The sequence below is a fragment of the Phodopus roborovskii genome, unplaced genomic scaffold, assembly GCF_943737965.1.
Source record: "Phodopus roborovskii unplaced genomic scaffold, PHOROB, whole genome shotgun sequence".
Taxonomy (NCBI): Eukaryota; Metazoa; Chordata; class Mammalia; order Rodentia; family Cricetidae; genus Phodopus; species Phodopus roborovskii.
Window position 1 is genome coordinate 1,524,482 of NW_026126480.1, and position 25,273 is coordinate 1,549,754.

The 25,273-nt window shown below is 36.9% G+C and overlaps 1 protein-coding gene across 1 annotated transcript in view; it reads right to left on the bottom strand.

Annotated features, from left to right (window-relative positions):
• The window catches only part of Tmem135 (transmembrane protein 135), a 187,482-nt gene that overhangs the window by 86,413 nt on the left and 75,796 nt on the right, over positions 1–25,273 (bottom strand). Inside the window, exon 5 of the mRNA XM_051192184.1 lies at positions 23,108–23,173. Within this exon, the coding sequence (XP_051048141.1) occupies positions 23,108–23,173 (66 nt within the window). The remainder of the gene's footprint in view (positions 1–23,107; positions 23,174–25,273) is intronic.

Genomic DNA, 25,273 nt, shown 5'->3' on the forward strand with positions numbered 1-25,273 from the left:
TTTAAAAAAATCAAACTCTTAGAATGGCAATTTGCCATATCACTTTAATTTAAGTTATCCACAGCCTTTGACCTAGCAACTCTCACAGTCTTTGACATAGCAAATCTTTCTCCAGATATCTATACTACCTAAGAATATACAAAAGTACCTATGAGTAAATGCACAAGAGTATTAATTTTAACGTTACTGGAAAAATAAACTGTTTCAGATAACCCAAATGTTCACTACAACAGAATGAGCAATTAAATTATGATATATCTGTACAACAGAATACAAGTAACAAATACAACAATACCATACTTAGAAAAAATAGGTTATATTGGCATACAAAGTACCTGGAAAGATATTCCTGATTCGTTTCACATGAAAATATTATATTATGAAGATTCTGTGCTCATTTTATTAAAGCAGACATATTTTTCAATAGTGACATAAATGTATGTGTGTATACATGAAAAGAAAATAAAAACAGTTCAGAAGAAGGCAAGCGCACACTGTCAACAGTGTTTTTAGTCTGAAGGGTGAGGACGAGAGAAGAAATACAAGAAAACAAACATATTTCACCTTACACATTTCCATGCACTTTGAAACTTTTGTCAAGTAGCTGATCCCAATGATTTCAACATGCAATGGAAAACATTAAAAGAAACGGGATAAGATGATGGTAATTGAAATAAAAACAACAGATGGGAAGGTAACATTTGTTACCTAGGTCAAGAAGGGTGGAGGAATGTGATTTGCTTTTCTAATCACAAAAAGAATTTGCTAAAACAGCTAGACATTTTTAGTGGCTAGGAATTTTTCAAAACAATTTTGTAGTCTGGTTGAAAAAAAAATGTTACAATCTTTGAAATCTAAAACTATAAATACCATCAAAAGAATCAACACAAAGAAGAGTGTTTGGTTAGTCTTACTACACTTGTAACAACAAACCACAATCTAATACAGCTCAAACCCAAAGTGGTTTAATAAGCTGGGGTAGTAGAGGTTAAGGACCTCAAGATTACCCAAGCATGGGGAATGGGGAATGTAACAAGTGTGCTTGCTAGAATGAGTTCAACAGGATGGGTTAGAACTGGCAGCAAGAATTCCAACCCAAGCACAGAGCTTGGTGATAGACTGTAACTACTCCCCCGCTCCCTGATTTCTTTTCATGTGAGCACATTAACCAGAGCCTGGCCACAGGTTAGTGGACTTAATATACACACTTTGCACTGCTAATCCTGGTGATCTATTACTGTTTACTTCAGAGCAATTCTGTGAAGCTCCCCTATATAACCTTTGGCATATGTTGTAGCTATGAACTGTCTCTGTGAGATAAAGCGCACAAGTTTTATGAACCAACTTCTTACTTGATTTAACTTATCTCCCTAGAAGACACAAACCATAGACAGACAGCACTATTTCAAATCTGAAAGTCTGAAAAGGTTCAAGAACCCAAGAGGATAAATTATTCTTTTCTTTTCCCCCAGTATTAGGAATTAAGCCTAGAACTTTGTGCACTCTAACACTGAGCTCTATCTCCTGAGCATTTATGTGTGTTTTCTATGTGAAAGGGGTCTAAATTGCCCAGGCTGACTCTGTATGCGGCCTAGGCTGACAATGGACGTGCACTCAAACCGCCTCATCCTCCAAAGTAGCTGCTATCACAGACCTGCACCACTAGGTCTGCCTTAGCTAAATACATAAGCATCTGGACACACTATTGTTTTGGCTAAGACCTATTTAACTATAAATTTAAAATTAGAGTATTCATACCGTTATACAGAATTAACTATATTTTTCAACAAATCATATGTAAACACTGCTTTTTAACTTAATTATCCTCTTGTTGTATATAACAACTTTCTATTAACTCTTCCTTCTCACACCTAAAAAGTGGCATATGACTGACTATGTATACTGGTGTAAGGACACTTAACACAAGATGAATTCAGAATACTTTGCTACAGAAACATTGCTAGGATCATATCATAAGGCTTTAGAATCTAACTTACAGAGGTATCCCCTGGCCAGGAAAGTCCAACTAACAATCAAGCAGAACCACAAAGGACTGAATAAAGAATGCTCCAAACTAAAACTTCATAACAGCATTTTAAAACTCTCATTATCCAACTGTTGAATGATCTAGAACAACACTGAATAGATTTGAAGGGTTTTAAGAAGTTGCTCATCACTTCCAGGGCTAGTAAGTAAGGGAGAAAAATTTAGAATTTGTTCTCTTGTATTTCCATATGAAAGGCAAACAAAAAGAAATGATTCCCTTTCCACAAGTGTTCTCACTAGAAAGAAAGGAAGGAAGAGAGAGAGAGAGAGAGAGAGAGAGAGAGAGAGAGAGAGAGAGAGAGAGAGAGAGAAGAAGGAAGGAAGGAAGGAAGGAAGGAAGGAAGGAAGGAAGGAAGAGGAAGAAAGAAGACAAAATTTCTAATAAATGTCTTGACAGGAACTGCTAACAAGACATACAAAGTCAACCACATATTAACTCAACAGAGAAGCAAACAAAACCAACTATAAAGTGTTTCTGAATAGAGGGGGGAATAGGCACCTCACACCTGTATTTAATCAAGCCACTCCATCTATTTGTGACTTCCAGGAAACACGCCCACAATATCAACAACAACAAAAAAGGCAACAAATACCATTGGGAACAGCAAAGTCAGACTGTGAGAAACTTTACAGTCTCCTTTCTCCAATAAATAAATTTTTACTAAGCTAAAGAGATGAAGCAACGGGAATCTAAGCAATGAAAGTGAGAGTTTAAGATGTGCTTAACCACCTGGAATGTAGGTTTTTGTTTGGATTCCAATTTTAACAAACTGTAAAGAAGAAGAGAGAAACAGAGATGTGAACACTGATCACATGGTGGTGATACTACTGAAAGGGGGTTTTGTGGCTTTATGTGGTGTTCTTTTGGTTTTATGGGTGGTTTCTGTTTGTTTGTTTGTTTAGGGTTTTATTGGTTTGTTCTTCAGTGCCTTAGGCATACCAAGCACACAGCTCTACCCCTAACCACCACCCTAGCCAAGGAAAGAGTGAGAAAATGACAGTTTTTATACTTTTGAACAGAAGCATCATCATCATTTAATGGTACAGACTGTTTCCAGTGATCCAAATTACTTCAAAATTGCTGACGGGACATCCAAGGAACAAGGCTAGGGATATGGACAAAACACTGACAATAAGGTAGTAGTGACTAAAACTAGATTCTAAGAATATGGAATAATTATCCTCTATATAGTTATAAATAGAAAATATCTCATAATGAAAATTAATATCCCTTCAAAACATAGGAAATATCACCTACAATGTTAATTTAGCAGAACAGATATTGATATATTGACTTTCAATGTATTTTATTATAGAGATTTTGAGCACATCAGTACCTGAAAAGCCAACACTTGCTTAAGAGGCATGCTTAAATGCTCCAGCATCCCAGGCACAGAACTTGAAGCTACAAATTTTAACACAAAGTAACAAAATGTACTGTAACTTTCCATATATCATACATAGAGAGCCAGATTGACCCAAGACTTGCAGGCTCTGTTGACAAGACAGGGGGAACTTTAACTCTGTCTCCATGTTCAGGAACAGACTTGATAAGACTGGTCTGGAGCCAAAAGCAGTGCCTTATGATTCAAGGTTGAGACTTCTGGGGCTCCAACTCTTCCCCTGGTCTGTGGTTATCAGTCCACTGGTACCTCTAAGGTATCCCATGTTCTCTTTGCCAACATGGTCTGACTTAGCTCTCCACTGATCTTAGCCATTTTCCCCTTGCAAACAGTAAGTATGATGCTGCTATACTTCCTAATAAACTTGATTGTTATAAGCCATCCATTTATGCAAGCCCTTTGGTCCCAGCTATTGCTTTTGTCTTCTTTATTTCTCATCCTTGGTTCTCCTCTACAACTCCTCGCCATTCCTGCTGCTTTGCATCAACAGCACGCACGCACGCGCGCACACACACACACACACACACACACACATATATATATACAGGTCACATACACACAACACTAAAAGAGGAACAACTGACATGATGAAATATTTCTGTACTTTTAATAATATGCCCAGCACTAAAAATGCCATGTAATGTATAGACTAAATAATATTCTAAAACTAATAAGTTAAAGTAGTCAATCTTTTCTGGAATTCTTACTGGAAAACTAAGTTCTCAAACAAAGATGAACATTAATTCCTTTTTTGTGCATTTTACACAAAGCAACATTTAACAAGAAAAACAGGTTAAATAACCTGAAAATTAGGTAACACATGGAACGGAGATTTAAATATCCTCTTTGCTTATGTGAGGCCATATAAATACTCAAAAGACTCTGATAAATCCACTGGATCACAAATGGGTGGAAAATAAATGTAACAGAAAATATCTAAAATCAAAGAGCAAAAAAATACTGCAACATACAATGTTAATTGAATTCAGAAGATTCTATAATATTTGAAAGATACATTAATCTTTTTAATTAGAAGTTTCTGTCCTAATACACTATATTCCAATTATCTAAGAAATCAATCTGTCAAAAATGTGTCATTTTATACATGATTTCACTGTTAGGGTTTTTCTTTAAAAGGTTTTACTCAACCAAATATCATGCTTTCTCTTCCATATGGAATAGGATTTTTTTTTTTAAATTAATGTAAAAGGCACTATTTGAGGAAAGAAAAACAACTGGGGGAAGGAAACCAAGAAGGGTAACAGACATAAATATAGTAAAGCACATTATATACATGGCATAATGCAGTCATAAGACCATGCACTTGTACAATTAATATAGTGACCTACATCAGCTAAAGAAAATCAGGCACCTGGCACTCAGATACAATCTAGTTTTGCACTCCACTTAATTGCTTTCTCTTGTTGCTCCCCCTCAGCTGCAACTCTACAGAGGCATATTTTATAGAATTGAGAGTAATTAAAGCCTAATAAAAGCAATATAAAAATTTTAATGGAAGAAATTTTCGATCAAATCCTATAAAGGGCAAATGCCTATTTTATAATCTATTTGACAGAGAAAGCTAATGTTTAAAATATTTAACAGTGTTTAAAATAAAAAGAAACAAAAATGAAACAGTATTATTTTAAGCAAAATGTATGAAAGGAAGCTCTGTATCATTCATCATTACCATTCACTTGCATCTGAAAGCCAGTTTAAAATTACAATAATGTTCTAAAAAAAGAAACAACTACTTATAGAAAACATGATTTCCCATTAAGTAAAATAATCAATAAGAAGTGAACAGAACACATCCCCACTATATTAACATAAAAAGAAACTGTTTTCATAAACATTACAAAAGAATTAAAGCAATAGAAATAGATGCCATATCTAGGGTGTTGAATACCTTCACGGACTCAAATTCCTGTTCACAAACACTAATTTCACCTTCTACAATTCATAGTGAACCCAAAATTCCATGATTTAAATAACTTTATCTTAGCAGGCAAACACAATAACTACAGTTTACATTCCAAATCTTACACTATATAGAAGGGGCCCAACAGCACTTGAGCAAGAAAAAGACACACAAGCAAGGGAGCACTGCAGGTTCCTTTTTTCCTCTTAAACAGTTCAAACAACAACTTGAAGGCAACACTGTATCTACCTAGTATTAATGAGAAGTGGGATGCTGCAGGATATGGCTCAGGGTGTCAAACACCTGTTGATGATCAAGCCTGGGGACATCACTCTAGATTCCCAACATCAATGTAAATGCAAAGTGGTCTCAGCATCCTACCTATAATCCCAGATCTCAGGATACAAATCAGGGGATCCTTGAAGCAAACAGGATAGCTAGACTAGAAATAAAGAATGAGCTTTTGTTTCAAATGCAAAATTCTGCATCAAAGAGCAAGGTGGAGAAGATCAAGGAAGACATCCAATCTCAACCTCTAAAGCATACATGCACATTTATTCACATGTATGTGTAAGAATAAGCATGCATGTGTGTATGTGTATCTGTGCATGCATGCAGGTGTATTCAAGTCTGTAAACACACACAACAAAATATTTTTAAAAATAAAGAGACATCTTGATGGGGGTGGCATTTTGGGGTTAGGGAGAAACCTGGTGCCAGGGAAACGCCCAGGAATCCACAAGGATGACCCCAGCTAAGATTCCTAGCAATGGTGGAGGGTGCCTGAACTGGCCATCCATCTCCTGTAATCAGATTTGTGACTGTCCAAATTGTTATCAGAGAGCCTCTAACTGATGGAAGCAGATGCAGAGATCCAGTCAAGCACTGGGCCTAGCATGTTTGATGGCTTTTGGGAACCTGTTGCTGATGTTAGATACCTTGCCCAGCCTTGATGCTGAGGGGAGGACTTGGTCCTGCCTCAACTTGATGTGCCCTGCTTTGTTCACATCCATAGGAAGCCTGTCCTTTCATCCACTGAGGAGGAGTGGATGAAAAGAAGATTAGATTGGAGGGGGTAAAACTGTGGTCAGTTTGTAAAATAAATTTTAAAAATTAATTTTTAAAATAGCAAAGAAAATTAAATTAAGAAAGTACAAAAACTCAGTAAGCAAGTTGTATGGAAAGACAACAAAGACTTCACATCAATATGACTAAACAGCATTATATATAAAATTTCCATTCAAAATTTCTATTTTGGGCAAATGCTTCCCAGTCCCTTTCTAATGCTCAACTAAGAATCCTATGGTTTGTTATGGCTCCTTCTGATAGACTCTGTACATCTCTTTAAAAATTTATCATCGATTTAAAAGCAAACAACACTGTAACATCACTTAGAAATAAAAAGCTAGGGAGACATTAGTATCTCAAGATACTCAGAAAACAGGCAAGAGAGTTCCTTGAGACCAAGAGTTACCAGACTAGGCAATATAAGGAGATGGCTGTCTCAAGGAAAACTAAAGAGAGCTTTTAAAGGAAAGGAATAGGAGAAGAAACAAATGAGAGATAAACCATGATTGTTTTCCTTAAAGGAACTACATAAAAATAGCCTCCTTAACTGTGCTTTTAAATCAATACCCAGATGTTAAGAGCCAAGTGTTTGAATACTCTTTTGAGAATTTCATCTTAGTAGAATTCACTGTCTGCTACATATGTCTATTGGTTTTTAAAAAGGCAAGCAGGTATGTCCATCCCATCAGTATCATTAACAGTTCCCTAGGTCCCAATTCCTGCAGTCTTTTGTGATCAACCATTCCCCCTCTCCATCTCTCACCAGCACTGGTCTGCTGCCCACATTAATAGTTTTTGTTTTGCAGAATGTCATATGAATTAACTCACAGGATATTTATCCTTGTGTGGGTCACTGGGTTTCATGAATCTGTAACTGCATGGCTTTCAGCCAAGTTGGGGGTTTTCAGCCATGATTTTTCCAAATATTTGTGTGCAGCAGTCTTTATGCATGTTTTCTAAATTTCCCAAGTCACAGACCTTACACCTATCCCCTCTGTGCTGCTTGTTTCATTCAGCCTCTTCCTCTTTAATGTTCAGATTACACAATTTCTATTAACTTTTTTTTTTTTTGCACCCACTTAGTCTTTCTTATCTTCTCCATTCAGATCCTGAACTCACAAGCTCAGCTTTTAATTACTACATTGAATTATTTTACTTTTTAATTATAAATGTTCTATGTGGTTCTTATGCTTTCTGAGAAGTCTAGTCATCACATTCATCTAAAAAGTGCTTCATGGCAGAATTATAAGCACCATCTAAGGGCTCTGTCTCATGATTCTAACATGAAGGTCATTTCATGGCTAGAATGTGTCAACTGGTCTATACTGTACAACAATGTATGAACTCCCTGGTTGATATTATGTGAAATGGCATTAGTTTGCATCCTAGAGATAATGCACTTTTACACTACTAGTCCTGTTGAAGGATATTAAGAACTGATTCGCTACTGCTTTTGTTCTTAGTGTTGTGGTTACTGGTGCTATAGTCAATTAACTCTAACAGACTCAAAGAAAATGCCACAAACTATACTTACAGGTATGATTTAATGTCAGTTCATTAAATTCTATTCCACACTGCTCAATATAGCCTCATACATGCCTGCTAAGGTCTTAACTGAGCAGGGGTCAGGGGAGTCTGACTGCACCTCAGCTCAGCTTCTAAACTCCTCATTATGCTTGCTGAGATAAATTCCACATATGCTCAGCTCAGTGATGGGTCTGGTACTTGACAGATGATTTCGGACATCTTTTTATTCTACCTCCTTCCTCTCTAGAATTTCTCTCCTATTTTGTCTCCCAGTTCTGTCTTGATTCTCTGTCTACAAACATGGATTTTCACTCCTCACACTGTCATATGCTTCCTGAAACTGCACAACCCTATTGAAAGTTCCCAAAAAAAAAAAAAAAAAGGATGGAAAGGAGGGAGGGACAGATGGATGGATGGACGGATGGATGGAAGGATTGACAAATAAATCTCCCAGTGCCCTTTGAATTACAGAAGCCCCTTTTTCTAATCTCCCATCTCAGCAAAAGAATCTTATATCTCAGAATTTTTTTATTCTTGTATTACCACTAGGCCACCATTACAGAAAAATAGGCTGAAGATTAGGGTTCCCCAGGGTTCCATGAAAAGAGAAAAGCAAAACCCAAAATACAAAACAAAGAAAGGTCAGTAATTCCCATCATCCTTTCCAGTCCTCTGGCTGTGAACACAGAGTGGATTTCTCTTGCACACTTTACTCCTCTATCCATTGTGTGGAACAAGAATAGGGGCCACTCAGGAGTCAAAGCTGAGAGTTAAATGAGGGTGGGGCAGAAATTCACCAGCATTAGTTACCCTCCAGCTTTGATGTCCTTTCTAATCCTTCCACTACTATTGAGTCGTCAGGGACTTCAAACAGTCACTTTCTGTACTGTGTGCAGGGATTTTAGATGTAATCCGAAGGATAGAGAAGCACAATGCTTGCTCTACCTGACAGATCAGAACCACAAAAGTCCCAGAAATAAACCCTGACAATTGTAGTCAATTGCTTGTTCATGACAGTGGCAAGGCAAGGAATGGAGAGTGAGCACTATCCTTAACAAGTGTTCTCAGGACAACCAGATAGCCACATGCACTGGAGTAAAGGTCCTAGTAGTAAAAATAAATAGTGATGATGGTAGCAGTGAACTTGCATTTTTGCTTCACACAGCAAAATTAAACTCCAAATGGGTCACAGGCTTAAAATGAAAAACGAAATAAAAGCCTTTAGGAGGAAAAAAGAATGCTATAAGCATGGAGTAAGACATCAAAATATCACACATAAGAATGAAATCTTTGTCAAATTTTAGAACGCTCCTTTCCCTAAAAGCATAATTTAGAAAATAGGGAATAATTTCAAATCTCATGTTTACTTTTAATGCCTTATGCTGAACTCAAAATCCAAAACAAATGGGGGGGTGAATAAAAGAAAGGGGGTGGGCATTTCACAAAGCACATGCATGACCAAGCACTAAGTAAGGCCAAGCATGTTTAACCACTGGGAGTAGAAGCTCTAACCACACTGACACAGCACTACACATCCCACAGGAAACACGGCAGCCCTGACGATGCTGTGCATGCCCACACACTCGAGTACATACATATTGCCAGTGGGAGTGCAAAATCACCTTCTCTGTAAAAGTCACTCAGAATACCAAGCAAAACTACTCTTTAACGTTAACTAAGATGATAACTAAGACGACAGTGCTGTTATTCACGATATATGGAAAATGAACAAAATCCAAATGTTCACTGTATTTGCTACTGTTCTCACCTCTGTGACCAAATACCTGACAAGAGGCAACTAAAGAAGGAAGGGTTTGTTTGGCTCAAGGTTCAAGACAACAGGGCATCTGAGCAGAAGGGGAATGGAACAGCTCGCAGTAGTGGTGGCTAATGTGTGAGGGTGTTTACTCACATTCCAGGAAATAAGAGAGCAGGGAGGCAGCTGGCACACTCTTGTGCATTTCCATTTTTTCCTCTTTTATTCATTCTAAACCTTACCCACGAGATGGTGCCACCCACTGAAGGGTAGATTGTGACTCTCATCATAAATCCTCTCTGGAAATGTTTCCACAGATAGCTGCAGACATGTATTGCTTACATGAATCTTAATGCACTTGTTGATGATGAAAATTAACCATCCCACTCATTAATACATACTAGACAAGTAAAATATCCATATAAACATCACATATAAAAGAAAAGGCAGATACAAATGATCACAAACACGTTGTAAGGAAGGATGTCAAACACAAAACAGGACATACTATAAAATTCTAATCATAGTTGCAGGAAAAACAAGTCTACATATTATAGTATAAAAGAATATATTTAGACTTTGTCCTTGATTCTTGGCTCCAAAAAACTCTTGTAATTCCTTGAGTTTTAATTATTATAATGAATTTGTTCTTGGTGGTGGTAGCATTGGCAATGAGAGCGGTTGGGGTGGTGGCTCAGTGTAGTAACGGTGGTAGTGACAATAGTAACAGTGGTGGTACAGCTGCTGGTACAACAGGGCATTCAAGGACATGAGGAAGGCTGAAGACTGAGTTGTTCAGTCAATTGCATAGACAGCGGTTAGTCAATCAGGCCTGTATAATGAATGAACCCTCTGAACACTGAGGTCTAGAGGAAAAGCAGAGTTGGTGGCTACCATAATATGAAGGGGAGGCGATGCCTACTTAGCCTACAGGATAAAGCGAAAAAGCTCAGAACCTAGATTCTATCCAGATCTTGTCCCAAGAGAAGTGTGGAAACCTCCAAATTAACAAGCATCAGAACTGCAAGTATCTTCTAAGACAAATGGCTGGCATTTAAAAAAAGAGTAGTTTCTTGGATTACAGAACTCTTTTGTGTGGACCATCTAATACTAACACTAGATAGACTGTGTCAGTGCTGTAATGTAATACCCCATGTGATGGGAAGGCAAACAAGAAACAAAAGGATGAGTGACTCCTGAGGTCTAGAGTACTAGGAGATATTAAAAGCATTTGGGGAGCCAGCCGTTGGTGATGCATGCCTTTAATCTCAGCACTTGAGAAGCAGAGGCAGGCGGATCTCCAGCCTGATCTACATACAGAACAAGTTTGAGGACAGGCTGAAAATGAATACAGAGAAACCCTGTCTCAAAAAAAAAAAAAAAATTAAGATTTATAAAACTGACAATTTTTTTCCAAAGAAAATCTGATGATGACTATACAACTTGGAAGCTGTACTAAAGGAGGACAGGGCAGAAGAGAGGGTGGGAAGGCTGCTTTTAAAGGGCATATGGAGGCCTATTATTTATAAGCTTCATATATAAGTTTAATTGGAGTTGGATAACTAGAAAATAAGTGTCCTTGGAGTACTCAGCCATCATGATATATCTATATCACTCCACCCACTCCCAAGGCTCAGGGACCAGAGGTGAAGAGACTGTAAAACTGTAAGAGCCAAAAGCGAAGGAAGACCAATGTAAGGCAGTGCCTTCTGGACATGATGCCAGCATTCCTGACCTCACAGCAGCCATGATGCACAGGTGGAAGCTGACGCTTTCTGGGATAGAGAGAGTCAACTTTCTTTAAAAGAATTGTCCCTGGAATGTTGACCATACTCCACTGACTCAATGGGTTATAAAATAAAGAAGACACAAAGTTGAGAAGGGGTGGGGAGGTGGGAAGTGAAACTGCTAGGAGTTAGGAGGAGCTTGGGGCAAATATGATTGAAATATAATTGAATATAATATGAAATTCAAAACAATATATTAAAATTAAAGAATCATTAAATTGCACACTTTCAAAGAAGGTAATTTCTATTCTGTCATAATTAGTAAATCCATCTTTAAAATCTAATCAAGTTTCCAAGATTACACGAGGCATTTAAAAAGTTGCGCTCATTACATTTCATTTTTCTATAGTCTCAAAATGAGTGGCAAGTAGTTAATATATACTATAATCACTGAAAAATAACAATAAGAACCTAGCACTGTTATATCAGGTCACCAACTTCACACACGCAGAATAGACTATGCCCACATTTATAAATTTAGGAATAAGAAGTGAGGAAACAGTGGTAGAGTGGTTTGACATGGGAAACTCTGGGCTTAGACAAAGTCCTACACATTCTGGTTGATGCTCTTACAATCCCCATCAGCTACAACAGAAGTACTGTTACACATAAGGATACTGTGGTGGTTTGAAAGGAATAGCATAGCCCCCACCAGACTCACGTGTTTGAATGTTTGGTCCATAGGGAGTGGTACTGTTAGGAGGTGTGGACTTATTGATGTGGGGGTAGCCTTGTTGAAGGAAGTGTGTCTCTATGGGAGCAGGCTTTGAAGTCTCAGGTACTCCAGGCTAGGCCTAATGTGGCATTCACTTCTGCTGCCTGCATATCAAGATGTAGCTCTTTATCCAGTACCATGTCTGCCTGCATGCTACCATGCTTCCTGCCCTGTTGATAAGGGACTAAACCTTTGAACTGTGAGCCCCAACTAAATGTTTTCCTTTAAAAGAGTTGCTGTGCTCATGGTGTCTCTTCACACCAAGAGAGACCCTAAATAAGACACATACATATAAATTAAAACCACAAGCATACATATATCTGACAAATTTATATTCAGAAATTGTTGGTGTATCATTATCAAGTAAATAGCAAAGAAAAGGGGGGGGGGAACAATGTATTTGGGACTTTATGTTTGATTTTTAATGCGGGATTCCTCTTTTTCTATCTGCCTTTCATTCTCTTCCTGAAGTTGCCTCCTGGAAAAGAGACTGTCCAATGTCTAATCATCCTCTCCACTCTCATGATCTCCCCAACCAACTATAGTCTAACTTCCAGCTTCTGCACTAAAGTCAGCACAATCAAAGTCACTGCTCCAAGCATTTTTAACATTGCATCATCAATGCAAACTACCTAAACAATCTTTTCCATAAGCTTTGATCTCATATACATGAAAGTCATGGGAAGTCAGTACAATTTTCTGTCTGAAATTAAGGGTACCTCTTCATCATTCAATTTACATCTCTTCTGGCCTGCCTCTCCTGAACCACATCACACAGTACTTGCTAGTACATATGACTTCACCTACTGAGGACAGAGGTTTAAGAACCAACAGAAAAAGTTATAAAGTTATATGCACACAAAGTTGTAAAAATCATATCTAGACAAACATGTATTTCTTTAAGTCAAAAAGCTTAATTACTACTGCTAAACTCATAATAGTACATGCAAAATTATCTCCTTTGTTTTAAAACACAGTCTACATCTTTTAATGTTTACAACCATGTTTACTTATACAATTATTCAAGTTAGAGGATGGCTGGCTAAGGAGAAGTAACTGGGACTAGCCTTACCCATGTGGAAATAATTATGTCTCCTGGCCTAAAGCTGGTATTGGGATCAAAATAAGCCGATGCTATCTTAAGAATCTTTCCAGTTTCTGAGAAATAAAACCAAACTAATTGATAGCTGGTCAGATACTGATTTGGCTAAGGAAAAAGATGTAAGACATTTACGTTTATGTTGAAATCAAAAACAGTCTGGTTTAATTAAGCAAATGATGGTATTTTCTAAGGTAAAGATGAGCACAGTATCTAGCACACCTGTAGCCTCAGCTTACAGTAGCGAGGTCTTTGGAACCCAGGAGTTGCAGAGAACCTGGTCAAATGTGGAGAGATTGGGGGCAGGGAGTATTATTACTTCAGTGTACAAAGGCACACTCACATAGATCTTTAAATATCTTCTCTTTACCAACTGTATTCTATCCTTGAACTTCTCTGAACCAAAGTTTTCTAATAAATTCTATGCATTTAAAATAAGAAGTCACTGAATATAGCTTGATGAATTATGACCTATTTATAGTAATTAAATGGGAAAATGTTTGACAACAAGAAAATTAAACATCTGAAAGTAAATGTTTAACATAATTCTGACAGGCACCATACACTGTCTGGCAGTGGTGATAAAACTGTAAAATTCTAACCACTTACCAAAAATAATATTGTTTGGAGGCATAAAGAAAGTATCATCACATTACCTCAGATAAGCCACCAAGTGAAGTCATTCAGTGCCTGTCCTGTGCAGATTGGTGACAGTAAGATTTGTTTTCTGCATAATCAGCTAGAAATCCATACCTTCACTGAGCCCTCCACTAACACTTCATCACCCAGACGTGATGACTAGCAGGATTCTTTGTTTTATAATCAAGACTCATTGCAGAAAGAGATTTGGGGATTCTCTACATAGTATCTCTTGCTTGTTATGAACAGTCCTCTGACCACGACCTGTATTATTTCATCTGTCTTTTTTTTTTTAATAAATCTAATAAATTACTGTACAGCTGATTTGGAAATCAGTCTGGAAGAAAAAAAGAATCATCAGGAATAAGTTATCTGAGAACATTATAAAGGTCAGAATTCTTTTTTTTTTTTTTTAAGTTCTTTCTTTTTTCCTTTTTTTATTTAAATTTGAAATGAGGTTGTTTTACATGTCAATCCCAGTTCACTCACCCTCCCATTCTACCCTATCACCCCCATCAAACCCCAACCCATCCCCTTTCTGCTCCCCAGAGAGGGTGAGGCCTTCCACGGGGAGTCTTCAAAGTCTGACATATCATTTAGAGCAGGGCCTAGGCCCTCCCCCATGCGGCAAGGCTGAAAAAGTATTCCTCTATGTGGGATGGGCTCCCAAAGTCCATTCTATACTAGAGATAAATACTGATCCATTATTAGATGCCCATAGACTTCCCAGTCCTCCTAACTAACACCCATATTCAGGGGGTCTGGGTCAGGCCTATGCTGTTTTCCCAGCTATCAGACTGGGGTGCATGAGCCACCCCCCTTTTTCAGGTCAGCTGATTCTGTAGGTTTCTCCAGCCTGGTCTTGACCCCTTTGCTCATCACTCCTCCCTCTCTGTAACTAGATTCCAGGAGTTCAGCTAGAGTTTAGCTGTGGGTATCTGCTTCTGCTTATTCTTATATTTTTCGTTTCTTGGAAGATATAGGCACAAGAGGGGAAACTAATAAAAATAAGGAAGAGAATATTTTCACATTAGTGGACATATGTGTGGTATCTTAATACTTTATCCCTGTTTTATATAAATATTTACACACACACACACAAATCAAAGGTTTTGTTGCAAAATTGGCTGTCCAATTTTCTTTGTTGGATCAATCAAAGGCCTGCATAGAAGGTCAGTCTCTCATCTCAATGGGACCTTTGACCAACCATTTGCATTTATCAGAAGAACCGGGTCCTCAATGTGGAGTAACTTTACCCTCCTTTGTGTACAGCGTTCTTTACATGTCAGTTTTTCTTCTGTCAAGCACTTCCTGACAAGCACTTCCTGACATGTTTATTACTTTTATAAAAACAAAGATATCATCAGCAGGATTTAGTTGAGTAATTATAGGAAGTTTGTAACCAAACACACATTGTATGTACCAAGGTATATGCCAATCTAAATAGCATGACTTAACTGACTACTCAGAAGGGAGCAGAACAGCACTGTTAACAGGGCTATGGATCAAATCACTTAAACTCTGTCACTATCAACTCTCAACTTATACACTGTGAAAAAGTACCACAAAACCTCCACATAATTAAAGGAAAATTATTATGATTTAGTGTACAACAAATCTAATACATTTAGTTCATACTATACATTCATACTAGACATTCTAGAGAAGCAGCTATGCATTGCAAAGAGTCAATGCCTTATATACACATAATCTGATTTCTCACAGTTCAAGACACTATGCTTTCATCTTTATTCACAGAAGACACTGAGTGAAAAAGTTCTGTGTGACAAATTATAGGCTCAATTAGTGAACTGTAAAGTATCCTAAAAGCATTAAGTTGTTGGTTTTGTTTGTAATTTAAAAGCACCAAGAACCATAAAGCACACAAGGATTATCCAGAAAAAGAATGGGAGGGGACGGTAGACATTACTGAGGTGCCACAGGCTACATTTGCCTAAGATGCTGTTCAATAAATATCTACTTCCACTTACTGGCTTTCTTCTACCTTCAAACCTCAAAGCTGGCCCTGTTTGTAGTACTAACACTTTGTTACTTTTGACTTTTGAGGATTTTTCTTACTCCAGTCACGATGGCTAAGATTAAGAAAACAACTGACAACAAATGCTAAGAGAGGATGCCAGGAAAGGGAAGCTCTCTTCCACTACTAGTAAGAATGCAAACCGGTGCAGCCACTATGGAAATCAATCTGGAGAATTCTCCAACAGATTTGTGATGGGCTCTTGTTCTTCAGGACCACAGGGTAACTCAGTTTCAAACTAGACCACTCCTTGGCACACACCTAGAGGATCCAATATCCTACTACAGAGATACTTGCTCAGCCATGTTCACTGCTACTCTCTTGACAATAGCTAGGAAATTGATAATGAAAATGTAGTACATATACACATTGGAATTCTATTTGGCTGTAATGAAAAATGAATCATGAAACTTGCAAGTAAATGGATGGAACTGGGAAATATACTCAGTAAGGTAACCCAGATCCAGAAATAGAAATACAGCAAGTTCCCTCTCTTGTGAATCCTAACACCGTACTAACATTCAAATATAAAATAGCAATAATAACGATATTTATCTTACTATTTCTCTTAAACTAAAATAAAATAGCACTTGCCACAGAAGCCCTGAGCAAATCCATCTATAACTTGTTAATCAGACACACTGAGATCCCTGCCTCAAAAAAAAAAAAAAAAAAAAAAAAAAAACAAGCAAAAAAATAAATAAATAAAAACTACAGCTTAAGAACCAAGAAATTCTGACCCTCACTGTTGCACCAACTCTAAAGCTAAACATTCTACAATCAATATTAAATGGAGCTCTTAGAAAATTACAAAAGGAAGGCATAACATACACCTTACAGCATTGGGATGCTTGTTTTCATTGTTAACATGACAGAATCTGAAATCACCCGAGAAGGGAACTCATGAAGAACTGTCTGGATTAGGGTGGCCTGTGGGCACACCTTCTGTGGATTTCCTTAAATGGATTAATTAAGTAAGCAGCACCATTTCATAGGCTGCACAAGGCACTGAACAAAAGGGGTAGAGGGAGCTGAACATTGGTATGAATGTTTTAATTAGCTGCTCTCTCTCCCTGACTATGTATATGATGCAACTCGCCATTCAAGTTCCTACTGGCTTTAACTTCTAAGCAACAATGGACCATAATCTGGAATCAGAAGTCAAATAAATCCTTTCTCTCTTAAGTTGCTTTTGCCAGGGTATTTTATCACAGGAAATGACACTAATAAGCCAAATACCGCAAGTAGATTCAGGGTCAGATTCCATGAGCTCCTGAAACAAATTGTGCCTCTGCACTCTAATTTACATGTTAAAGCTTTAAAGCCCACTTTGTATTTTGTTATTTCTTTATATTATCTTATTCAAACTATTCTTAAGTTAAAAAAATAAAAAAAATGAACATTTCAAGGTGTTTCAAAGAAGAAGCTAAGCATTGAAATGAGTTGACATTTAAAGATAAGATGTAGATACTAGATTAGGCCAACCTTCTAATTTCAAATCACTTGCCAATGATGCTCATGCATAAGGCAAGACTGATGATCATAACTTTCAAGAACCAGGCAGATAGGACACATGCCTCTTCCAAGAAGCAGATCATAAAGCTATCCAGGACCTTAATGCTCATCTAATCCACATTCTCCAAACTTGAACACCAATTTTTAAGAAATTAGGTGCATTATCCCAAGCCAGAAAGAGAAACTAAGCTTATATATTCACATGCAAATTTTTCATGATAAGAGGTTGTCTACTCAGGAAGGGGAACAGGGTACTAATTTCTATACTATCTTCTCAATGAGGTATGCATATAGTCTATACAGAGGAAATCTATATAGTTTATAATAGAGAGAAAATTCTTAAGTCCAGTTGTAGAGAGGGAGTCCAGTTGCAGAGAGTGAGGAGTGGTAATCAAACGTGTCAAGAGCAGGCTGCAGAGACCCACAGAGACAGCTGACCAGAACAAGGGGGGGCTCATGAACCTCAGACTGATAGCTGGAAAACCAGCATTGAACTGACCCAGACCCCGTGAACATGGGTCTTAGTTGGAGGGCCTGGGCAGCCTACAGGACCTCTGATAGTGGAACCAGGATGTGTCCCTGGTACATGAAAGGACTTTGGGAGCACATGCCCCATGGAAGGATTCTCCCTTAACCTAGAGGTATAGGCCCTCCTACTCCAAATGCCTGGGCAGATTTTGATGGGCCCTCCTGGAAGGCCTCTCCCTCCCCGTTGGAGTGGGTGGGGAATGGGATGGGAGGGGTTTCAGGAGGTATGGAAGGATAGGAGGGAGAGGCAACTAGGATCCATATGTGAAATAATATACAAAAATCTTAAAAGTTTTTTTTAAAAAGAACAGAGAAAAGACTAGAGGAAAAAAAAAGAAAATATGAGGGTTTAATTTTTTTTAATCTCAAAGTCCTCCTTTTCAAAAATAATAATGCTAAATGCATAAAATAGTTTTTCTTGTAATTCTTAATTGATATTGAAAATATAAAAAATTGTACATATTAAAGGGTGAGCTATGTAATGCTTCAACACATGGCTGAATTGTCTAATTTTGAATCAGGCTAAATATCCCTCTCTTCTCAAATCCAGAAATTCTTATTTAAATGTAGCTTAGTCTCTATTGTTCAAACTTTGCCCATTCCTCCCTCCTCTCTCTTCTTCTCCCCCCCTAGTAACCACCATTCTATCTCTATCTCTCTATGATCAACTTTTTTAGAGATTAAACATGAGCAAGACACATGTGGTACTCATCTTTCTGTGCCTGCTACTTCCCTTAACAATCATCTCCAGTTCTATTCATGTTGTCACAAATTAAGGGATTTCGTTGCTTTTCGTGATCAAAATGTATTCTTTGGTATAAATGGACCATAGTTCCTTCATCCACTCAATAGCAGGTGAGAACTTAGGTGGATTCCATTTTGTTGGCTCTTAAGTAGATTCCATTTTGAGGGCTGTAGTGAACATGCAAAGGAGATGCATATGCCCCTTCAACATACTGATTTCATTTGCCTTCGCTGTATGACTTCAGGGCCAGGTCATTTTTTGGAGGACCCTCCATAGTGTTTTCCATGGTGTGTATAGTAATCTACATTCCCACCAGTAGTGTGCACGGCTCATTTTTATCATGTTTTCACTAGTACTCATCATACACATCATACACATAGCTTTTCCCCTGGACAGGACTTCTTTATGCTGCCCACACTGATGTGTTCTTCTGATTCTAGAGTTCCTTATGGACCCCAAGACTTTTGTAGTTTGGGAACTTAAATAAAGCCTTTGGTCTACTTTTATTTGACTCATAGCTGGTGAGAAATAGCAGCCTGTTTTCATTTTTCTGCAAGTGAATACCTAATTATTTCAGCATCCATTTCTTAAAAGGCTGCCCTTTTCACAGTGTGTATCACTTGCTTCCTTTTCAAAATCAAGTGGCTGTAGAGTTTTGGATTTCCTTCCAGGTTCTCTCTCCATTGGTTTACTATCTTTTTTGCCAATATGTACTATTTTGATGACTACAGCTTTGCAGCACACTTGAAGTCAAGTAGTACACTGTCTCCTACTTTGTTCATTCCACTCAAGAAAGATTGGTGCTCAGAGTTTTCTATGGCTCCAACTGTGCTTTGAGATTTTGTTGTTGGTGTTGTTTTGTTTGATCTAGTTTTCTGAAGAATGTTACTGGTATGTGGATGCTTCATGAAATCTGTGGAATGCTTTGGGTAGCATGGGATTATAGTCATTTTAACAATATCAGCTCCCAAATCCATCAATATTAGAGTATGTATGTTTGCTCCCATTTCCCTGATAGTGTTTTGTAGGAAAGGCTGTTTTGGTGTATAAATGAGATTACCTATAATGCACCTAGAATAATATAAACACTGAACAAATGTTATATCAGCAAGCATTCGTCTTCCTCTCATGGTCTCTCTGCATTCTCCAGCTAAAGTTATTTGGCCCCAGTGACTCTTTGTAGCTCTCCACCTCACTTCTTTTCATCTTGTCTCTCTTAGCCTTTGACAGCTTCACCTTCAGTCCTCCTCATGCAGTTCACAAAGGCCCAGTTTTAGATGCTTCTCCTTGGCAAATCACGAACCCCACTGTGATTTAAATTACTTGTACTTGCAAATCACACACTTGTTTACACCTGATTTTGAAGTCTGCTAACTGGCTACTTCCTGATCACTTTGTATGCTTGAATGTTTCTCCCTAATAAAAATAAGTTATTGCTAGCTTAACATGCTTACTCCCCAAGTGCAGGACTATTGCCCAGCTTTGGTCACTGACAAATAGCAGGTATCCGAAACAATATCAGACATACAGAGTGCTCAATAAATGCCTCTTAAATGAAAGAACAGGGATAATTCTTCTTTCTCTTCATGAAATCCTTCCAATATTCCAAATGTAATGCTAAAAAAAAAAAATCTACAAAACTAAAAGTTGTATTTAAATGAGAGTATATAAATGATTTTTTTGAGAATTTAAAGAATCTAAAAAAATTATAGTCACAAGGTATTAATCAATTCAGCATGGCTATAGACAGTCATTTTGATTGTGCCCACAGCATGCTCAGTGATACCCTATCATTTAATTAAGGATTGGATATGTGGTACCAGCTGACCAATAGAGAAGAAGCACTTAACTGAAAATGATAATTTAAATTCAAACTCCCTGAGGTAGCCAATCATTTAACTATTGCCTTTCAGAACTTTGAGACTAATCATATGAAGGCTGATCAGATAGTTCAGCAGGTAAAGGCACTTTCCATGCAAGACTGATGCCCTGAGTTCAGTTCCCAAATGAATGTGAAAGGAAAGAAAAAATCCACAGTCATTCTCATGCTCCATGCATACATGTTTGCTGCAGCATACTGCACCCAGACACACACAATAAATACCATAAAGCTTTAAGAACTTTAAAGATAATCATAAGATATCAATCCCTGCTTTATTTTCATCTCAAGTTATGTAAATATACTATATTTTATATATTTAAATATATAAATTTAAGAATGTAACCATCTTTAACACAGCATGCTTTTCATCTCACAAATACAACTGAATGGCAGAATACTGGATTACATCTTTCTCGAAGAATTATCAAAAGTTTCAGTTTACTAATGTGAATAAACTCTACCGTTCAAATAGACAGGCACATTGTTAAAACTCTACACAAAGAAATGATCTGATTTAAAAGTTGTGTGATTAAATCCAGAAGCTACTATGGCTTTTACAGCTATTATGGCTTTTACAAAGAATTCGCCACAGTTTGGTGTTCAATGAGTGAGTAAGGAGTAAATACATTGGTTTTCTATTCATGTTAAGCTACATCATTTTCTATACACATAAAAAGTAATGATTTAGAATATACAAAAACATTTACTGATTAATTGTAGAAATTTTAGCAATAATACAATTTTTTAAATATTCAAGTAGGACCACTAGGGATTATAAGCTCTTGTCTACAGGAATCATAGTAAAGCAAATTATATGGGGCCAAGAGTGGATTTTAAAGACTGTGGTTCCAATACAAGCTCTCCATTTTCCTAGCTATTTGACCTGAGGCAAAACACCTAACTTCACTAAGCCTCCATGTATCTGTAACATGACCAATATAATTTCTCCCATATAGGGTTACAAGAGAGCTTTGAAAACATGCTGTAGCATTCCTCTACTCAAAATGTCTTTTATACATTTAATCTGTGAGATAGTTTTCAGACCCCTTCAAACTTTCCTTGATTAAATAACACATTTCATTTTCAGAGCTCCTAAAATGTAAGAAATAAAGTATCTTATTGGCTTTAAGAACAGAAGGCCAGGGTGCTTAAGCACTTGGTGCAATGCTAATCCAGTTTCATCATGTGTAGTAACGGCCAGTAAGAAGGGACGAATGACTAGGAAACCAGCACATTAGTTCCTGCCCATTCAGTAAAGTAAGCTCATATACCCAGTATGTACACTCAAATAACTGCTTATAAAGTCTGTACCCTTCCTATATAACAGGACCTGTACCCTTCCTATATAACAGGAGATAAAGTGGAAAAATTCATTACCCCCTCTGAATTAAGTATACAGTAATTAATAAGTCTTAATTTCAGGGTCAGGCTTTCGAGGCAGAAAAATGTTCCTTTATCGAAACAGCACTATATCAATTTATTCTTCATCAATAAGTTATGTCAAAATGATATAGTGATTTTCCAATACACATTTAAATATTTAGGAATACATTGTTTCTTAAATGATGTCATGGTTGTGTTTAATCAACAAATATAGAAGCCAATCCAAATTATAATCATACAGTTATACAAATTCCAATAACCCTGTATGTAAATTCTACTGTTAAAAACTGAAGTTACTCAATTATAAGTGTTAAATAACAAAGGACTCAATCCCAGGCTAGGAAGCACTGTATTTCATCATTATGAAGCATGTGCCAGTAGAATAGAAAGATTCATGGCAACAAAATATTATATTCACCTGCAACCTAAATATGTATTAGTGAGGAAGGAAATAAAATAAAGACAGGGTAGCTATCAGACTGATAATGATTTTTGAGTGAGAATTTATCCTGTGTTATAAAATATTTTTAATTGACAGGGACATGTAGAAACATCAAAATGTATAGCCTACAACTTAACTGAGTTGGCTCAATAAGGCAAAACAAACAGATCTCTCCCTCTCTGCCAGTGAAAAAGGACTAAATACTTCCAATTTTATGCTAGGAAATAAGTACCAGTTGTGTACAACATAAAAAGGAAAGATAAATGGCAAAGGATTTTTCTCACTGAATTGTCTATGTACAAGTTATTATTAAAGAACTGTCATTTTCTCTTAAGGTAAAAGAAATTAGGAAGCATAGATTAAATGACTCAGTAATTCATTTTCAACCTAAACTCTGGTTCCAGTAAGTATAAAATGTCAATGGAGGTGCATGTAAAGTCCAGTCAGTGTTATGTCCATTAAGCATTTCCCTGTAGGTACCCATCAAGTACAGTAACATTATGTCCATCAAGTAGCTCCCTGTACACAAAGCATCACGATATTTCCCACAGCATATGTTGCAGACACTGAAAACCATGAATTAACAATAACTATATCAAGATTCTCATCTTACTTCTCCGTTTCTTAATGTTGCGATGGTTCCTCTTGCAACACCCATTCTAAATAGTGTTTCTGTGGCCTGTGAATAAAGAAAAAAAAAGTATAAATGACCCCATGTATGATATGTACACAACTTTATATCTCACCCAAAACTATAAAGTGTCAGCACTATAACACACCTACTACCTCCATGAAAAAGTTTAAGACACAAAAAGAGTGACAATTATCCCCAGAATGCAGTTTTTAGGCTTCTATGTTTAAAGAGTTCATGTGAAGTGTTCTCAAAAGTTACTGACATGCTGGGCCCTTCTGTGCCAGCATTTTAAATCCGTTCATTCAGATAAGCTTAACCTTAGCAAAATTCAACATTTGTATTCAATTTAGAGGCTGGTGGTTATTATGAATGTTATTTTCTAGTGAATTCATTCAAACCAATTATCTGCTTTAAAATACAAGGGGGAAGTATAGTTATTTAGAAAATGTCAGAGATAACACCCCAGTTATTGATGTCTACAAACTAACAAAAATCATAAAAGGTCATTAAGAAAATTTCATTTACAAAGGCATTAAAGAGAAAAAAGTTTTAGCCAAAGGATTTAATCATGGAGGTTAAAAAAAAAAAAAAAAAAAAAAAGTGTCCACTACAAACAACATACTATTGAAAGAAAATTTAAAACACAAATAAATATGATCCCAAGTTTGGAAGACTTACTATTAAGGTATTAATACTATCCAAAGTGATCGAGAGATTCATTCCCTATAAAATTACAATAACTTTATTTTACAGAAAAAGCCTAAAACTCACATAAAAATTCTAATTAGTGGTGAGGGAAGAAAAACTGTAGACTGGCTCAGTTATAAATAATAAGTACAAAGTAAGTTTCAATAGGATCCTGTAAACATTAAATACCCAAATTACCCAAAATTCACCACCTTCTATTAATACAAAGTCAGTAGTATTCATAACTGAACCAAGAAGAACGAACATGTGCATGATGGTGGACATCTACAATGCCGAGGTAAAAGTCCCAAAAAGCCAAAACAATAATAATGACAGCAATGTGTATGAGTTAATGAAAAGCTGACTGCAGGTATCTTTGCAAGAAGAGATGCAGCTTACTATTTACTTAAATCCCATGGAATGATTTATATACACACAAATTTAAGGGTTTTTTTTAAACTTTTAAAGAAATGATATTATCATCAGTGAATAATTTTCAAAATAAAATCAATTGTTCCACAATTTAACTTCCTTGATGTGTATGGGAGAAAGACTATGAAATGCTGTCCATGATAAAGTATTCAACCAAAAAGATAAGGAAAGAGACTAAGTTAGAGCTAGAAAGTTATAGATGGGGGGGGGGGGTGGCCACAGTATTTTTTAAGATATACAACTTGTGGTTTTTGTGGTCAGGTAGGAAGATAACCAGAAAGGAAGGAAGAACAGAGGGAGGATAAAGAGATTGGGCTAGAATGAACCTACAGAGAATGGGGTTACAAGTATGCACAGAAATCTATAAATGAGGCTAAAAAGGAATTGCATAAATAAAACTTAGTCCCTCAGGACTCTGTTTTATCCAATCCATTTTCATTCCTCTTTCCTCTTTGAATTAAGACATAGAATAATCTTGTGAGAATGACAAAAATAGACTTTAAAACGGGGTGACAGTATGTAATGTATGCAAAAGGTAAACATGTAGATGAAAGAAAGGTGGCCAAAGGAATAAAGTCCACCAAAGGCTGGAAATCATGCTTTTTGATTAAATAAATCTAGGATTACAACAATTAAAAAGGTAAACAGTAAAGGTTGTCAAGGCAAGGCAAGTCTATATATGGGGCATGTGTGAAAATGGGTAAGACCCTCAATTGGACTTAACTGGTAAAGTACACGATGTAATTTATAAATAAGAACATTTTCTTCTGAAGTTCTTTAAATGAGAAGCCACAATCCTTAGAGTTCCTATGCACAAGCCAACACACATAGAGCCAGGAGGCAGAGGAGCTGATGGTCAAGTATGGTCACAGAAAAATTTTAAAACTAAAGTATTTTAGGACAGTCTGCTAAGCTTTGAAACTGCAGCATAATCTCAACATAATTTGATAAGAGATTCAAAACAGACCCATTATTCAGGAAGAAGCTGAGTTATCCACATACTTCACAGTATACAACAGCTAATTC